The sequence below is a fragment of the Mytilus californianus genome, unplaced genomic scaffold (assembly GCF_021869535.1).
Source record: "Mytilus californianus isolate M0D057914Y unplaced genomic scaffold, xbMytCali1.0.p SCAF_2, whole genome shotgun sequence".
NCBI lineage: Eukaryota > Metazoa > Mollusca > Bivalvia > Mytilida > Mytilidae > Mytilus > Mytilus californianus.
The window spans coordinates 136,936,433-136,949,637 of NW_026262668.1; the positions used below are offsets into that span (position 1 = coordinate 136,936,433).

The 13,205-nt window shown below is 33.2% G+C and overlaps 1 protein-coding gene across 2 annotated transcripts in view; it reads left to right on the forward strand.

Annotated features, from left to right (window-relative positions):
- LOC127731162 (uncharacterized) overlaps positions 1-13,205 on the forward strand; it is a 34,163-nt gene that overhangs the window by 12,343 nt on the left and 8,615 nt on the right. For both annotated transcript variants that reach the window (XM_052240093.1, XM_052240094.1), the window contains exons 9-18: positions 1,123-1,386; positions 4,300-4,407; positions 4,703-4,961; positions 6,541-6,606; positions 7,200-7,276; positions 8,427-8,501; positions 9,003-9,152; positions 10,071-10,111; positions 10,534-10,708; positions 10,990-11,061. In XM_052240093.1, the coding sequence (XP_052096053.1) occupies positions 1,123-1,386; positions 4,300-4,407; positions 4,703-4,961; positions 6,541-6,606; positions 7,200-7,276; positions 8,427-8,501; positions 9,003-9,152; positions 10,071-10,111; positions 10,534-10,708; positions 10,990-11,061 (1,287 nt within the window). The remainder of the gene's footprint in view (positions 1-1,122; positions 1,387-4,299; positions 4,408-4,702; positions 4,962-6,540; positions 6,607-7,199; positions 7,277-8,426; positions 8,502-9,002; positions 9,153-10,070; positions 10,112-10,533; positions 10,709-10,989; positions 11,062-13,205) is intronic.

A 13,205-nucleotide genomic window follows, 5' to 3' on the forward strand; every position in this document is an offset into this window, starting at 1 on the left:
CCTCCTATTTTACTTTTTGATAACTGGTACAATAAATTTTTGCATTCCCTTTACCAACACATGGACTTTGCCATTGTTTTATTTGGGGGCTACCTATTTTGTAATTGCAACTCTTCCTAAACTGCTTATTGCTATTTATTGAAGCATTATCACAATCATAACCACATAATGCTGTTGTGTACCCCCTATTTTGTTTTGGTCTCAATTATTTTGGGGTTTTCCCTTACCAAAACATGGACTATGCAATGGGCAAGGTATCACTTTATGGGCTCACAGTACCTCTAGTTGTAATTGTCATTGGTAGTTGATATTTAGCGTTTAATATTATTTAAGGAGTATGATTTAGAATATGCCTTCGAAATCCTCAGATAACTGTACATCCATAACTCCTAGGTCAGTCATTATATGACCGCAAAAAATTTTTGCGGTCGTATATTGGTATGACGTTGGCATCGTCGTCCTCGTCCGAAGACACATTGGTTCTCGCACAATAACTTTAGTTTAAGTGAATGGATCTCTATGAAATTTTACCATAAGGTTCAATACCACAAAAGGAAGGTTGGGATTGATTTTGGGGGTTATGGTACCAACAGTTAAGGAATTAGGGGCCAAAAAGGGGCCAAAAATAAGCATTTTTGTAATTTCCAGACAATAACTTGTGTTTAAGTGTATGGATCTCTCTTAAATTATACCACAAGTTTCCATACCACAAATATTTTTTTTTTCGCAAAAAAAAGGGGGGTGGGGGAGGGTCAATACGCAACAGCATAGTGTATTTCACAAAAGCAAAAAATTGAATATAAATTCAAATCATATAACCAATTCTAAGTTCTTTGACTTCAGTTATTGGTGTCAGAAACCTATTATGTGTCAAATATTTAATTACAATCCAAATTCAGACCTGTATCAAGCGCGAATATTGTGTCCAATTTCACCCCAATTGTTCAGGGTTGGACCTCTGCGGTCGTATCCAGCTGCACTCAGCGAAGCATTCTATATATTCTGTTTATTATAATATCATGGCATGGTAAAACATTTGTCACTTAAGATTATTATACTCTAGAATTGAATGTCTACATAAGTGAAAAGAATATGTTTGTGTATAATATTTATTTGTTCTAGATGAGAATCCAGATGATGAAGAATTAGCTGACAATGAGAGTGATGACAGTGATGACGAACCTCATCATCCACACGGAGGATTTCCACACGATATACCAGGATTAGGACAAGGGCTTCCTGGTTTTGGGGGACACCCAGGAATGGGACAAGGGCTCCCTGGTCTAGGAGGACATCCAGGAATGGGACAAGGGTTTCCTGGATTTGGAGGACAAGGAATGGGACCAGGGATGCCTGGATTCGGTGGAGGTGGACATCCTGCATTCGGTATGCTTTAGTATAGAATGATACATAAGTAGTAATAGCTATATATATTTGAAGCCTCAATTCAAAAGTAATTTTTCTTTGATCAGATCTTTTTTTATACAACCGCAAAAAAATTTTTGTGGTCGTATATTGGTATGACGTTGGCGTCGTCCGAAGACACATTGGTTTTCGCACTCTAACTTTAGTTCAAGTCAATGGATCTCTATGAAATTTTACTACAAGGTTCAATACCACAAAAGGAAGGTTGGGACTGATTTTGGGGGTTATGGTACCAACAGTAAAGGAATAAGGGGGCCAAAAAGGGGCCAAAAATAAGCATTTTTGTAACTTCCAGACATAACTTGTGTGTTAGTGTATGGATCTCTCTGACATTGTACCACAAGGTTCCATATCACAAAAGGAATGCTGGGATTGATTTTGGGGGTAATTGCCTCAAAATTTTAGGAATTAGGGGCCAAAAAAGGGGCAAAAAACAAGCATTTTTCTAGTTTCATGACAATAACTTGTGTGTAAGTGTATGGATCTTTCTGAAATTGTACTACAAGGCTCCATATCATAAAGGGAAAGCTGGAATTGAGTTTGGGGGTAATTGCCGAAACGTTTAGGAATTAGGGGCCAAAAAGGGGCCAAAAATAAGCATTTTTTTAGTTTCCAGACAATAACTTGTGTTCAAGTGTATGGATCTCTCTGAAATTGTACTGCAAGGTACCATACCACAAAGGGAAGGCTGGGATTGATGATGGGGGTAATTGCCTCAATATTTTAGGAATTAAGGGCCAAAAAGGGGCAAAAAACAAGCATTTTTCTAGTTTCAGGACAATAACTTGTGTGCAAGTGTATGGATCTTTCTGAAATTGTACTACAAGGTTCCATATCACAAAGGGAAAGCTGGGTTTGAGTTTGGGGGTAATTGCCCTAAACGTTTAGGAATTTGGGGCCAAAAAGGGGCCAAAAAACACATTTTTCTAGTTTCCAGACATTAACTTGTGTTCAAGTGTATGGATCTCTCTGAAATTGTACTGCAAGGTACCATACCACAAAGGGAAGGCTGGGATTGAGTTTGGGGGTGATGAATCATAAGGGGGTTCAAAAAATTTGGGGGGGGGGATTTTTTTTTTTTCCTTTTTTTTCTTTTTTTCCTTTTTTTTTTCTTTTAAAATTTTCCATTTTAAGTTGGTTATTTCTGATTTATATTTAAAAGCAAATAATAATGATATTGTAGGAGATACACACCAAACAAGATGTGTAAATTATTATATAAATAAGTATTGTGCAATAGCAAGAAATTTTCAATTGCACAGTATTGCACAATAGCAAGAAATCTTCAATTGCACAGTATTGCGCAATAGCAAGAAATCTTCAATTGCACAGTATTGCGCAATAGCAAGAAATATCCAATAGCACAATATTGCGCAATAGCAAGAAATTGTCAATTGTACAGTATTGCGCAATAACAAGAAATATTTAATTGCACAGTATTGTGCAAAAGAAGATACTTCGTTTAAATTGCTTATTTCTTGACAATGGGGTTTTATTCTTGAATTCTTGGGGTTCTTTAATATGCTGAATCTAACCGTGTATTTAGTTTTTGGATTTTGGGGAACCGTTTTAAATTGGTCCACATTGAGGTCCAAAGGGTCCAAAATTAAACTTTGTTTGATTTCATCAAAAATTAAATTATTGGGGTTCTTTGATATGCCGAATCTAACCGTGTATTTAGATTCTTAATTTTTGGTTCCGTTTTCAAATTGGTCTACATTAAGGTCCAAAGGGTCCAAAATTAAACTTTGTTTGATTTCATCAAAAATTGAATTCTTGGGGTTCTTTGATATGCTGAATCTAACCATGTATTTAGATTTTGGATATTGGACCATAATAGGTGAATGTCCAATTTAAAATTTTTAAGTTCTTAGACCACATTCATTCTGTGTCAGAAACCTATGCTGTGTCAAATATTTAATCACAATCCAAATGCAAAGCTGTAACAAGCTTGAATGTTGTGTCCATACTTGCCCCAACTGTTCAGGGTTCGACCTCTGCGGTCGTATCAAGCTGCGCCCTGCGGAGCATTTTATTTTGTACTGAAGGTGCCTATGATATACAGGTTTGACTGTAGTACATGTATTTATATTCCTGCTTAAAAGATGTTGCCCCTATAATACCTATGGCCATTAAATAAATTTTAAATTTATTATTGCAAGTTTGCAATATTTTTGTGGTCATTTTATTGTCTTGTGATGGTGCTTTGCTTAAATTTTCTCTTTTTTTTTGATAGAATGGAATTATATGCTACCACAGGATAAGTTACTTATAAAAAGTAGAAGTAAAAATAATTCTTTGATTTTCTGTTGTCAGTTAAATTTACTGTTTGCAATTTTAATCTCAATACAATACCTAAAAACACTTTATTTATCTGATTATACATCCCATGCATCCCATTTATTTAATGGTAAATTTCTTTGTTGAATAAGATGTTGTTTGTATAAGAGTTAAATACATTGTAAGGATATTATCAAGTCTGGTATATAACATCAATACACTTGGGGCTATAAATACATTGTAAGGATATTATCAAGTCTGATATATAACATCAATACACTTGGGGCTATAAATACATTGTAAGGATATTATCAAGTCTGGTATATAACACCAATACACTTGGGGCTATAAATACATTGTAAGGATATTATCAAGTCTGGTATATAACACCAATACACTTATAACTAAGTGTGGGAGATTATATTACAATGCAGTAATTTCTTAAAACTGAATTTGCATGATATATAACGACTATTTGGTAGCTACTAGCATATAGGCCATACTTGAGTGTAATAAATATCTTATAGATATAATATAATATTTCCTATCTCCCATGCAAGAAAGAGCTATTAACTTTTTTTATTTGTTTACCAGTTGGAGCTTTGGGTAATCAGGTGTTTGAAGGAATCGGCCAGCGGCTAGGGGATGGACACCCTGAGCAGGATGTAGCCCACCATAGCAGACCTGCTAGAGAACTCGCTGGTAATTTAAATTATATTTTAGATTGTAATATGCTTGACTCATAAAATCAAGTTACTCAGCTGTTTACTTGAAAATATTAATAGTTTTATAATATGTTTTGTTTTCTTTCTTACTTATATCTTGTTTTGTGAGTTTTGATAGAAAGGAGAACTGTTAAGAGATTTGAAATTATAGATTATATGACTTTTAGTGGGATCTGTTTTTGTGTGAATTTCTATTTTTTAGTGATATTAAAAAGTGCTTGAGTTCCCTACACACACATTTGGAGTAAAACTTTGTTTCAATTTTATTTCAGCTGAGAGAGCCAGACAACGCTACCAGGATCCACAGCCTGAAAGGTCTAGTCGATCCCCAGAACCACAACACCCTGTGGCCCATCAGGTGTCCTCGCTACTCAATCTATGTATGAACCACATATCTCACCGTCTCAATGATCCAGCACATCAACTAAGGTCTCTGTCAGGGGTGGCTGAAGATCTGGCTCAGAAACTTCTAGATTATCTGCTGAAAAATAGGTTGCTTAAGCCAAAAACATTAAATGCTTTTATCCCTTGGTAAGTAATAGAATGGTGCACGGTCATGTTATTGACATCTCATGTTAGGTTACAAAAAACTTGAGAGTAAACAAATTCTAAGACTTTGCACTTCATTTCATGCAATCTCTTAGGTTTTTGTCTTGCCTTGACAGAGTCAAAAAATGAGACATAGGTATGCTGATCCTGGGGAAGGCATCGGCGGCGGCGTCGTCAGCAATGTATTAGTTTGTGATTAGGTCTAGTTTATGGGGAACCATTGTGGTAGGTCAATAATAGTTGGTATGCAGTTGCATTAGCATTGGCACATCTCATTTCCATGGAGATTATTTGGCCCTGCCCCCTAAGTCATGGTCTATTGACTTTGAAACTTTTGCTTAGTTTACATGTATTTGTTTGTGATTAGGTCAGTTTATGGGGAACCACTAGTGGAAGGTCAATGATATTTGGTGTGCAGTTGTATTAGAACTAGCACATCTCATTTCCATGGAGATTTTTTGACCCTGCACCCTCGGTCATGGTACTTTGAAACTTTTTCTTAGTTTACATGTATGAGTTAGTGATTAGGTCAGTTTATGGGGAACCACTGGTAGTAGGTCAATGATATTTGTTATGCAGTTGTATAAGCAATTGCACATCTCATTTCCATGCAGATTATTTGGCCCTGTACCTTAAGTTATGATTCTTTGATTTTGAAAATTTACATAACTTACATGTTAAAGTATTACTATCTTAATTACAACATTTGCATTTTACTATCAAAATAACAAAAAGGCGAGACATATATCTGTGTTAACAGTTTTTTGTCAACAGTTTTGATACAGCTTTTTGGTTTTTAAGTTGTTTGAAAACTGTAGTGCTTTCTATCTGTTATAATACTGCTTTCTGTTATAGTTGATTCCAAATACTGGAGATACTCTGTGTTTTTCCATCATCTTAACAAATTTCATGAAAGCAATTCAAAAGATCCAACATTTATAACAATTAAGTAAAGATTAGGATGATCCCCATTATAGCAGAATTTATTTGATATGTAACATTATATACATTTTGACAAAGTTAAGATTAGATTTACAGCTTTTTATACGACCGCAAAAATTAAATAATTTTTGGTCGTATATTGGTATCATTGTATTTAAAATGTAGAATGAAACATAATTGTATTAAGGATATATGCTACTCTGTTTCAAAATAACAAGCTTTTTAAAAGACTGTTATAAATTGATAGATAATAAATAAAGAAGCTAAAACAGCAGAAAGAAATGAAGGGTCCGTATGCTTGTTTTCGAGATATAAGCCATTGAAAATTTGGTAGGAAATGATTCTCTCTAGACTTTTCATACATTTAACATTGGCACCTTTTTTCTTTCAAAAAATATGAAAAACTAACAAGGATTTTATAAGATTTTCAAATATGCCTTTTTAGACTATATGTAATAAAATTATGAAAAGAAAAGTAGGGGTTGGCAGGCAAAATTCTTAATGGCACTACATGGATGCAACCAGAGGATTCCGAATATCTGGCAAAAATCCGAACATCCTTAAGTGTATGTAGAAATCAATTTTAGAACTGTAATAATATGTTTTATTTTTTCTTCAGTTATTTAAGAAAACTGATATTGGATTGCTATCCTTATGCAGCAAATGAACTTCTGAGTGCAGTAAGGTGAGATTTAGAATACTCATACATAAAAAAGGATATTAACAGGAATTGCAAAAAATACCACATAGTACAACAGACTGCATCAATCACTAATGCCAGACTGCTAAAAAAAAACAGACGTACAAACAATACAAACAAGACAAACAATAACCAACAATGCATGGTGCATGATCCGGATAGCCTGACTTGGAACAGACTGCATCAATCACTAATGCCAGACTGCTGAAAAAAAAACAGACGTACAAACAATAACCAACAATGCATGGTGCATGATCCGGATAGCCTGACTTGGAACAGGTGCAAAAAATGGTGGGGTTAAAACTGTTTTACATGTGCATAAACCTTACCCTATTCTTATCCAGACCAAATGTTGTAAAACTATACACAATAAAAAAAACCTGCACAGTGCAGCTACCAACAGGATGAAATCTATCTTGAACATATGTAGATAAAAATGATTATAAAAATAATTGTCATTTCAGAATTTCAAACATTTTACAGAAAACCATTAGTTAATAATCTCTATGCATTAAAAAGCAATCTTCTGATTCATAAATATATTATTTAAACTAACGTCATTTTGTTTGACTTTTCAGACATCACCATCAGTTATCACAATTAAGTTTGTGCTCGTGTCCATTAATTACAGATGGAGGGCTGCAGGCTATTGCTGGTTAGTTTAATAAAAGTTGTAGATTTCTCCAAAAAATAAATTAATTGATATACATGTATCAGGTTTGGATGATAATTTGCATCTGTTGTGCTTGTAACCGCTACTAACCCAATCTCATAAACATATACCCCATACAATTAAGTATGAAAATTCCAAAACAAACTATTCCAAAAAGATATATATCTGATCCCTTCAGAATCATTTAATGTACACTAATTTGTTCAATAAATATGTGATTACAGGAATACAACAATTATAAATGATATTAATTTGTCATATTTACAAAAACCTGAATTTAAATTTAAAGTTAAAAAATCGCAAAATCCAATGCAGGAGTGTGGCAAGGGTATAAGTGTGAAATACATTTTATTCTATTAGCCAATCAAAATACAAGCTTTATAATAATAACAACCTTAAATATGTTTTAATCAGTATTTACGATAAACTGTAATATTAAAATGAAAAATACAGAAACACTTTTGGCCTCAATTATTTATTTTTGATGAAATAAAAAAATATACAATTTGAGAATAAATCATACATTTTAAAGTGTTTTTCTAAGTTTTTATCTTATTGTGAGTATATCAGCATCAAATGTCAGTAGATTGATTCTACTTTTCATGCTTTATTGACTGGTTTAAACATTCATCAGAAATAATACTTAAGTACAATTACATGAATATCATTGTCTTAGGGCTGTTCCAAAATAGATTGGGAGGCACTCAAATTAATTGTGGGTTGTTGCATTTTCCTCGAATATTTGTAAGAATTTTATATTATGGGTCGTTAAGGTGCAAAAAAAGTGCCTACTATTTCGCCCATGCATTTAATTCTTGAACAGCTCTGAACAGACTAAAACTATTTCTTTGTGAGTTGATAGGATAATAAGATTATAATTTTAGATGACACATAAATGTCAGTAATACATTTTAAAATGGATACAGGAATTCTTGAAAAAATATTTTTTTGTGAACAGAACAATACATCACACTAAATGCTTGCCTCCTCCAATAAAATAGATGTACAAACAATAGTATGTTTTAGTATTTATATTATAGCTTTTTATAAGTTACCAAACTGCCACTTTAGACATGATAAAATGTTAGATAATAGAGATCAATCAAGTTATGTATAAAATTGTTTTTTCAAGGTTTGAAGAAGTTGAGATATTTAAATTTACGTTGTTGTAAACAGATCACCAACAAAAGTTTAGAGACAATCTCAGGTATTGTTGATTTATTTTATACTATGGTTCAAATTTGAATGATATGACATAGGCTTTTCTTCTGTTGTCTATGTCATCCTCAATGCTATCAACATGTAACTTTAAAATCAAATATATTTTAAACTATTTCTTCAGGTAAATTGCCCATATTACAAAAGACAACAAATACAACATATTAACTATGGTGTTGTTTAATATATCAGATTGAAATAATTAGTAAAGCCTAACTTTCTGTATAATAGTACACTCCTGATGAATTCTATGACATTATCTGATAATATTAATTACCTACCTGGATATTTATTAGTTTTGCAATTGAAACAGATACTGTAGAATACTGTAGATGGAGTGTTGTTAATTTAAATGTTGTTGATAAAGATATTTATTCTTATTTCCATTCATGTAGCATAAACTTGAAGTAAAATCTGCCTGTAGTTGTATGGTGTGCATGGATTGTCCTGGATTTGTCATTAAACATCAGGTTACTTTTGTTAATTTTAGCTTTACAATCTCTGATATCCTTAAACCTAGAGGAGACTGGTATTACAGAGAGTGGTTTTGAGGATTATTTACAAAAAACTACCCAAGAATTAGTCCATCTTAATTTGAATCGTACAGCTATCACTGAGAAGATTATTCCATGTCTAAAAAGTAAGTTGTCAGATGTTATAAATTTTCATCATAATTTAATCTGTTAATGTATATTTTTGTTCCCCGTGCAACGCGGTGCGGGGGACATAGAAACACCGGTCGTCCGTCTGTCAGTCCGGTCTTGTTTAGCGCTCTCACAGGTACAATTCTTTCCAGATTTTTATAAAACTTATACTATAGGTTAATATAAGCGATATCTCGGACAAGTTCTATAATGGTGGCCGATCAACTTTTTTTAAAAGAGTTATGCCCCTTGGAAATATTAAATTTATGGAAAATGGCCTCGTTAGCGCTCTCACGGGTACAATTCTTGCCAGATTTTTATAAAACTTATAGTATACTATAAGTAATGCCCTTGAAGGTCTGTTTGAAATGTAATTTATTTTCTTTAACAAGATAATCAAAGATCTATTTCAGCAGTCTATAAAATATGTTACAACGCGGGGGACATTGGAACTCTTGTTCTTTTTTTTTTTTAAAGTCATTCCTTAAAAGACACTTTATACAGAATTTATAAGGAAAACTTAATGCATTTTTATGAATATTAAAATTGAAAACAGCTCTATTTCTTCAACATTTCTTATTTTATTTCTATCAATGTTCAACTCAGAAAATTATTTACTATGTAAAGATTACATACAAATAAATGACTTCTTGAATGTTATTTACATGTTTGTAAAATTGTCTTATATTGAAAAAAAATAGTCAATTTCAAATGGAAGTTTGTAGTTATATTTTGTACATTGACAGGAACTAGATTAATTGAATGTTATTCAGCATGTCAAATCATGTCAGTTATCCAAGTGATTATGCTAGATTTGAATTATAAAAATATGAATTTGAAGGAATTGAAATTAGAAAAATTATAGCACTTTAACTCAACTTTACACATTAACATGTAATGATTTTTTTTTTTAGATATGAAAACCCTAAAGACTTTGTACTTGGAGCAGACTAAGGTAAATGCAGATAAAGAAGATCCCTTTTTATGTTAAATAACTGAGGGATTTTTTTAGAAGTTGCTGTAACACTTATTAATGATAAGGACTGGTTTGCACAAACATGAAATTAACATTAAGGTACATTTAAATTTTTAAACTATTAACAAATACAAGATGAAATCTACATCTGAAATTTAAACGTCATTGAAAGTTGAAGTTTTTGCAACCTAGTCCTGTTCTTCAACTTCAGAATTTACTGTATTTTTAGATTGTTTCAAAATATGAAAGAAAGTTTCCGTTGATCAGCTGTGTGGAGTGATTAGCATACAATATTTAGAGAACATAAGAGGTGTTTCATTAAAAAAAAAACATTTATAAGCTGATGTTTGTTTAAACAATTATTCAAGATAAAGAATACCTCTATATATTCTATTTAACAGGTGTGTGGTTTGACAGGTATACAAGATTTAGAGAACTTGGAGACATTAGATGTGGCTCATACAGATGTTGTTACAGATTCACTGTTATGTCTACAGCAGAATAAATCTCTGACATGTCTAGGGATATCTCATACTGAGAAGGTCCATGGAGATAGAGCTCTGGCTTATCTTTCAGGTCAGTTTTATATCTCATTTAAAATGGTCTTGTTCTTAAATTGGTCAAACACAAAAACATAGTGGTGTCATGAGAAATGATGTTAATTTATTGAATTAAATATTTTATTCGTAACCATTTGAAAGTATTACATTTTATGTATGTATCAAGGTGAGAATACACATTTTACCAACTTATAGATATTTTCAAAGCTGTACTAAGTTTTGCCATATACATCCATACATGTATGTTAAATTTTTTATAGCTATATCAAAAAGGTTGTATTTTTTGTTTTTTTTAAGGAATGAAATTACAAGCAATAAATCTGCCTAGTCGACTGACAACAACAGATGTAGGCATGAAATCATTAGTAGGTAAGTCATTTGTGGCTCCCTAGTTGACTGACAACAACAGATGTAGGCATGAAATCATTAGTAGGTAAGTCATTTGTGGCTCCTAGTCGACTGACAACAACAGATGTAGGCATGAAATCATTAGTAGGTAAGTCATTTGTGGCTCCCTAGTTGACTGACAACAACAGATGTAGGCATGAAATCATTAGTAGGTAAGTCATTTGTGGCTCCTAGTCGACTGACAACAACAGATGTAGGCATGAAATCATTAGTAGGTAAGTCATTTGTGGCTCCGTAGTCGACTGACAACAACAGATGTAGACATGAAATCATTAGTAGGTAAATCATTTGTGGCTCCCTAGTCGACTGACAACAACAGATGTAGGCATGAAATCATTAGTAGGTAAGTTATTTGTGACTCCCTAGTCGACTGACAACAACAGATGTAGGCATGAAATCATTAGTAGGTAAGTCATTTGTGGCTCTGTAGTCAACTGACAACAACAGATGTAGACATGAAATCATTAGTAGGTAAATCATTTGTGGCTTCCTAGTCGACTGACAACAACAGATGTAGACATGAAATCATTAGTAGGTAAGTCATTTGTGGCTCCCTAGTCGACTGACAACAACAGATGTAGGCATGAAATCATTAGTAGGTAAGTTATTTGTGACTCCCTAGTCGACTGACAACAACAGATGTAGGCATGAAATCATTAGTAGGTAAGTCATTTGTGGCTCCCTAGTCGACTGACAACAACAGATATAGGCATGAAATCATTAGTAGGTAAATCATTTGTGGCTCCCTAGTCGACTGACAACAACAGATGTAGGCATGAAATCATTAGTAGGTAAGTCATTTGTGGCTCCCTAGTCGACTGACAACAACAGATGTAGGCATGAAATCATTAGTAGGTAAGTCATTTGTGGCTCCCTAGTCGACTGACAACAACAGATGTAGACATGAAATCATTAGTAGGTAAGTCATTTGAGGCTCCCTAGTTGACTGACAACAACAGATGTAGGCATGAAATCATTAGTAGGTTAGTAATTTGTGGAATATTTGAAATCATGTCCATAACAATCGATTTGGGTAAAATCATAGAAAAAATATGCTTACACCACTGTCCCAGGTTAGGGGGAGTGTTGGGATCCCGCTTACATGTTTAACTCCACCACATTCTGTATGTATGTGCCTGTCCCAAGACAGGAGCCTGTAATTCAGTGGTTGTCGTTTGCATATTTGTTTTTTGTTCATTTTTTGTACATAAATTAGGCCGTTAGTTTTCCTCGTTTGAATTGTTTTACATTGTCATTTCCGGGCCTTTTATAGCTGACTGTGCGGTATAAGCTTTACTCATTGTTGAAGGGCGTACGATGACCTATAGTTGTTAATTTCTGTGTCATTTGGTCTCTTGTGAAGAGTTGTCTCATTGGCAATCATACCACATCTTCTTTTTTATATATAATTATAGACAATGTGAAAAATTAAAACCTGGAAAAATGCTCAAAAATACATGTATGATGCATGTTAAAAGGAAGTTGTGGTCTATCTAGTTGGCAGTAAAGAACATATTACTGTGACTAACCAAGATTACATGAAAATAACAAATTACATACAGTTGATACATTAGTTTAGATTTACTGAGATATATAATTTACATGGAATAAGAAGATATGGTATGATTGCAAATGAGACAACTTTCCACCAGAGACAAAATGATGTAGATGTTAGCAACTATAGGTCCCTGTTAGCCTTTAACAATGAGCAAAACCCATATTGTATATTGAGCTATAAAAGAGCATGACATGACAAAATGTTAAACAATTTAAACGAGAAAAACAAGGGCCTGATTTATGTACAAAATAATAAATGAAAACAAATATGACAAACAGCAACTAGTGACAACTAAATTTCAGGCTGCTGACATGGACAGCCACCTAAAGAATGGGTGGGGGGAGGGGGAGGGAATGGGTGCAGGCATATTTGCGAGTGTTCAAACCTCCTTCTAACCTGGGAAAATGGTGTAACAGCAAAACAATAGAACAAACTTTTAAGATCCCAGACTAAAATCAGTCAATACATATCCAATGGATTTAGTATAAAGACTTAATCAACAGTCTGAGACAAACATGACCTTGTTCAATGCCAAAATATAAGTATC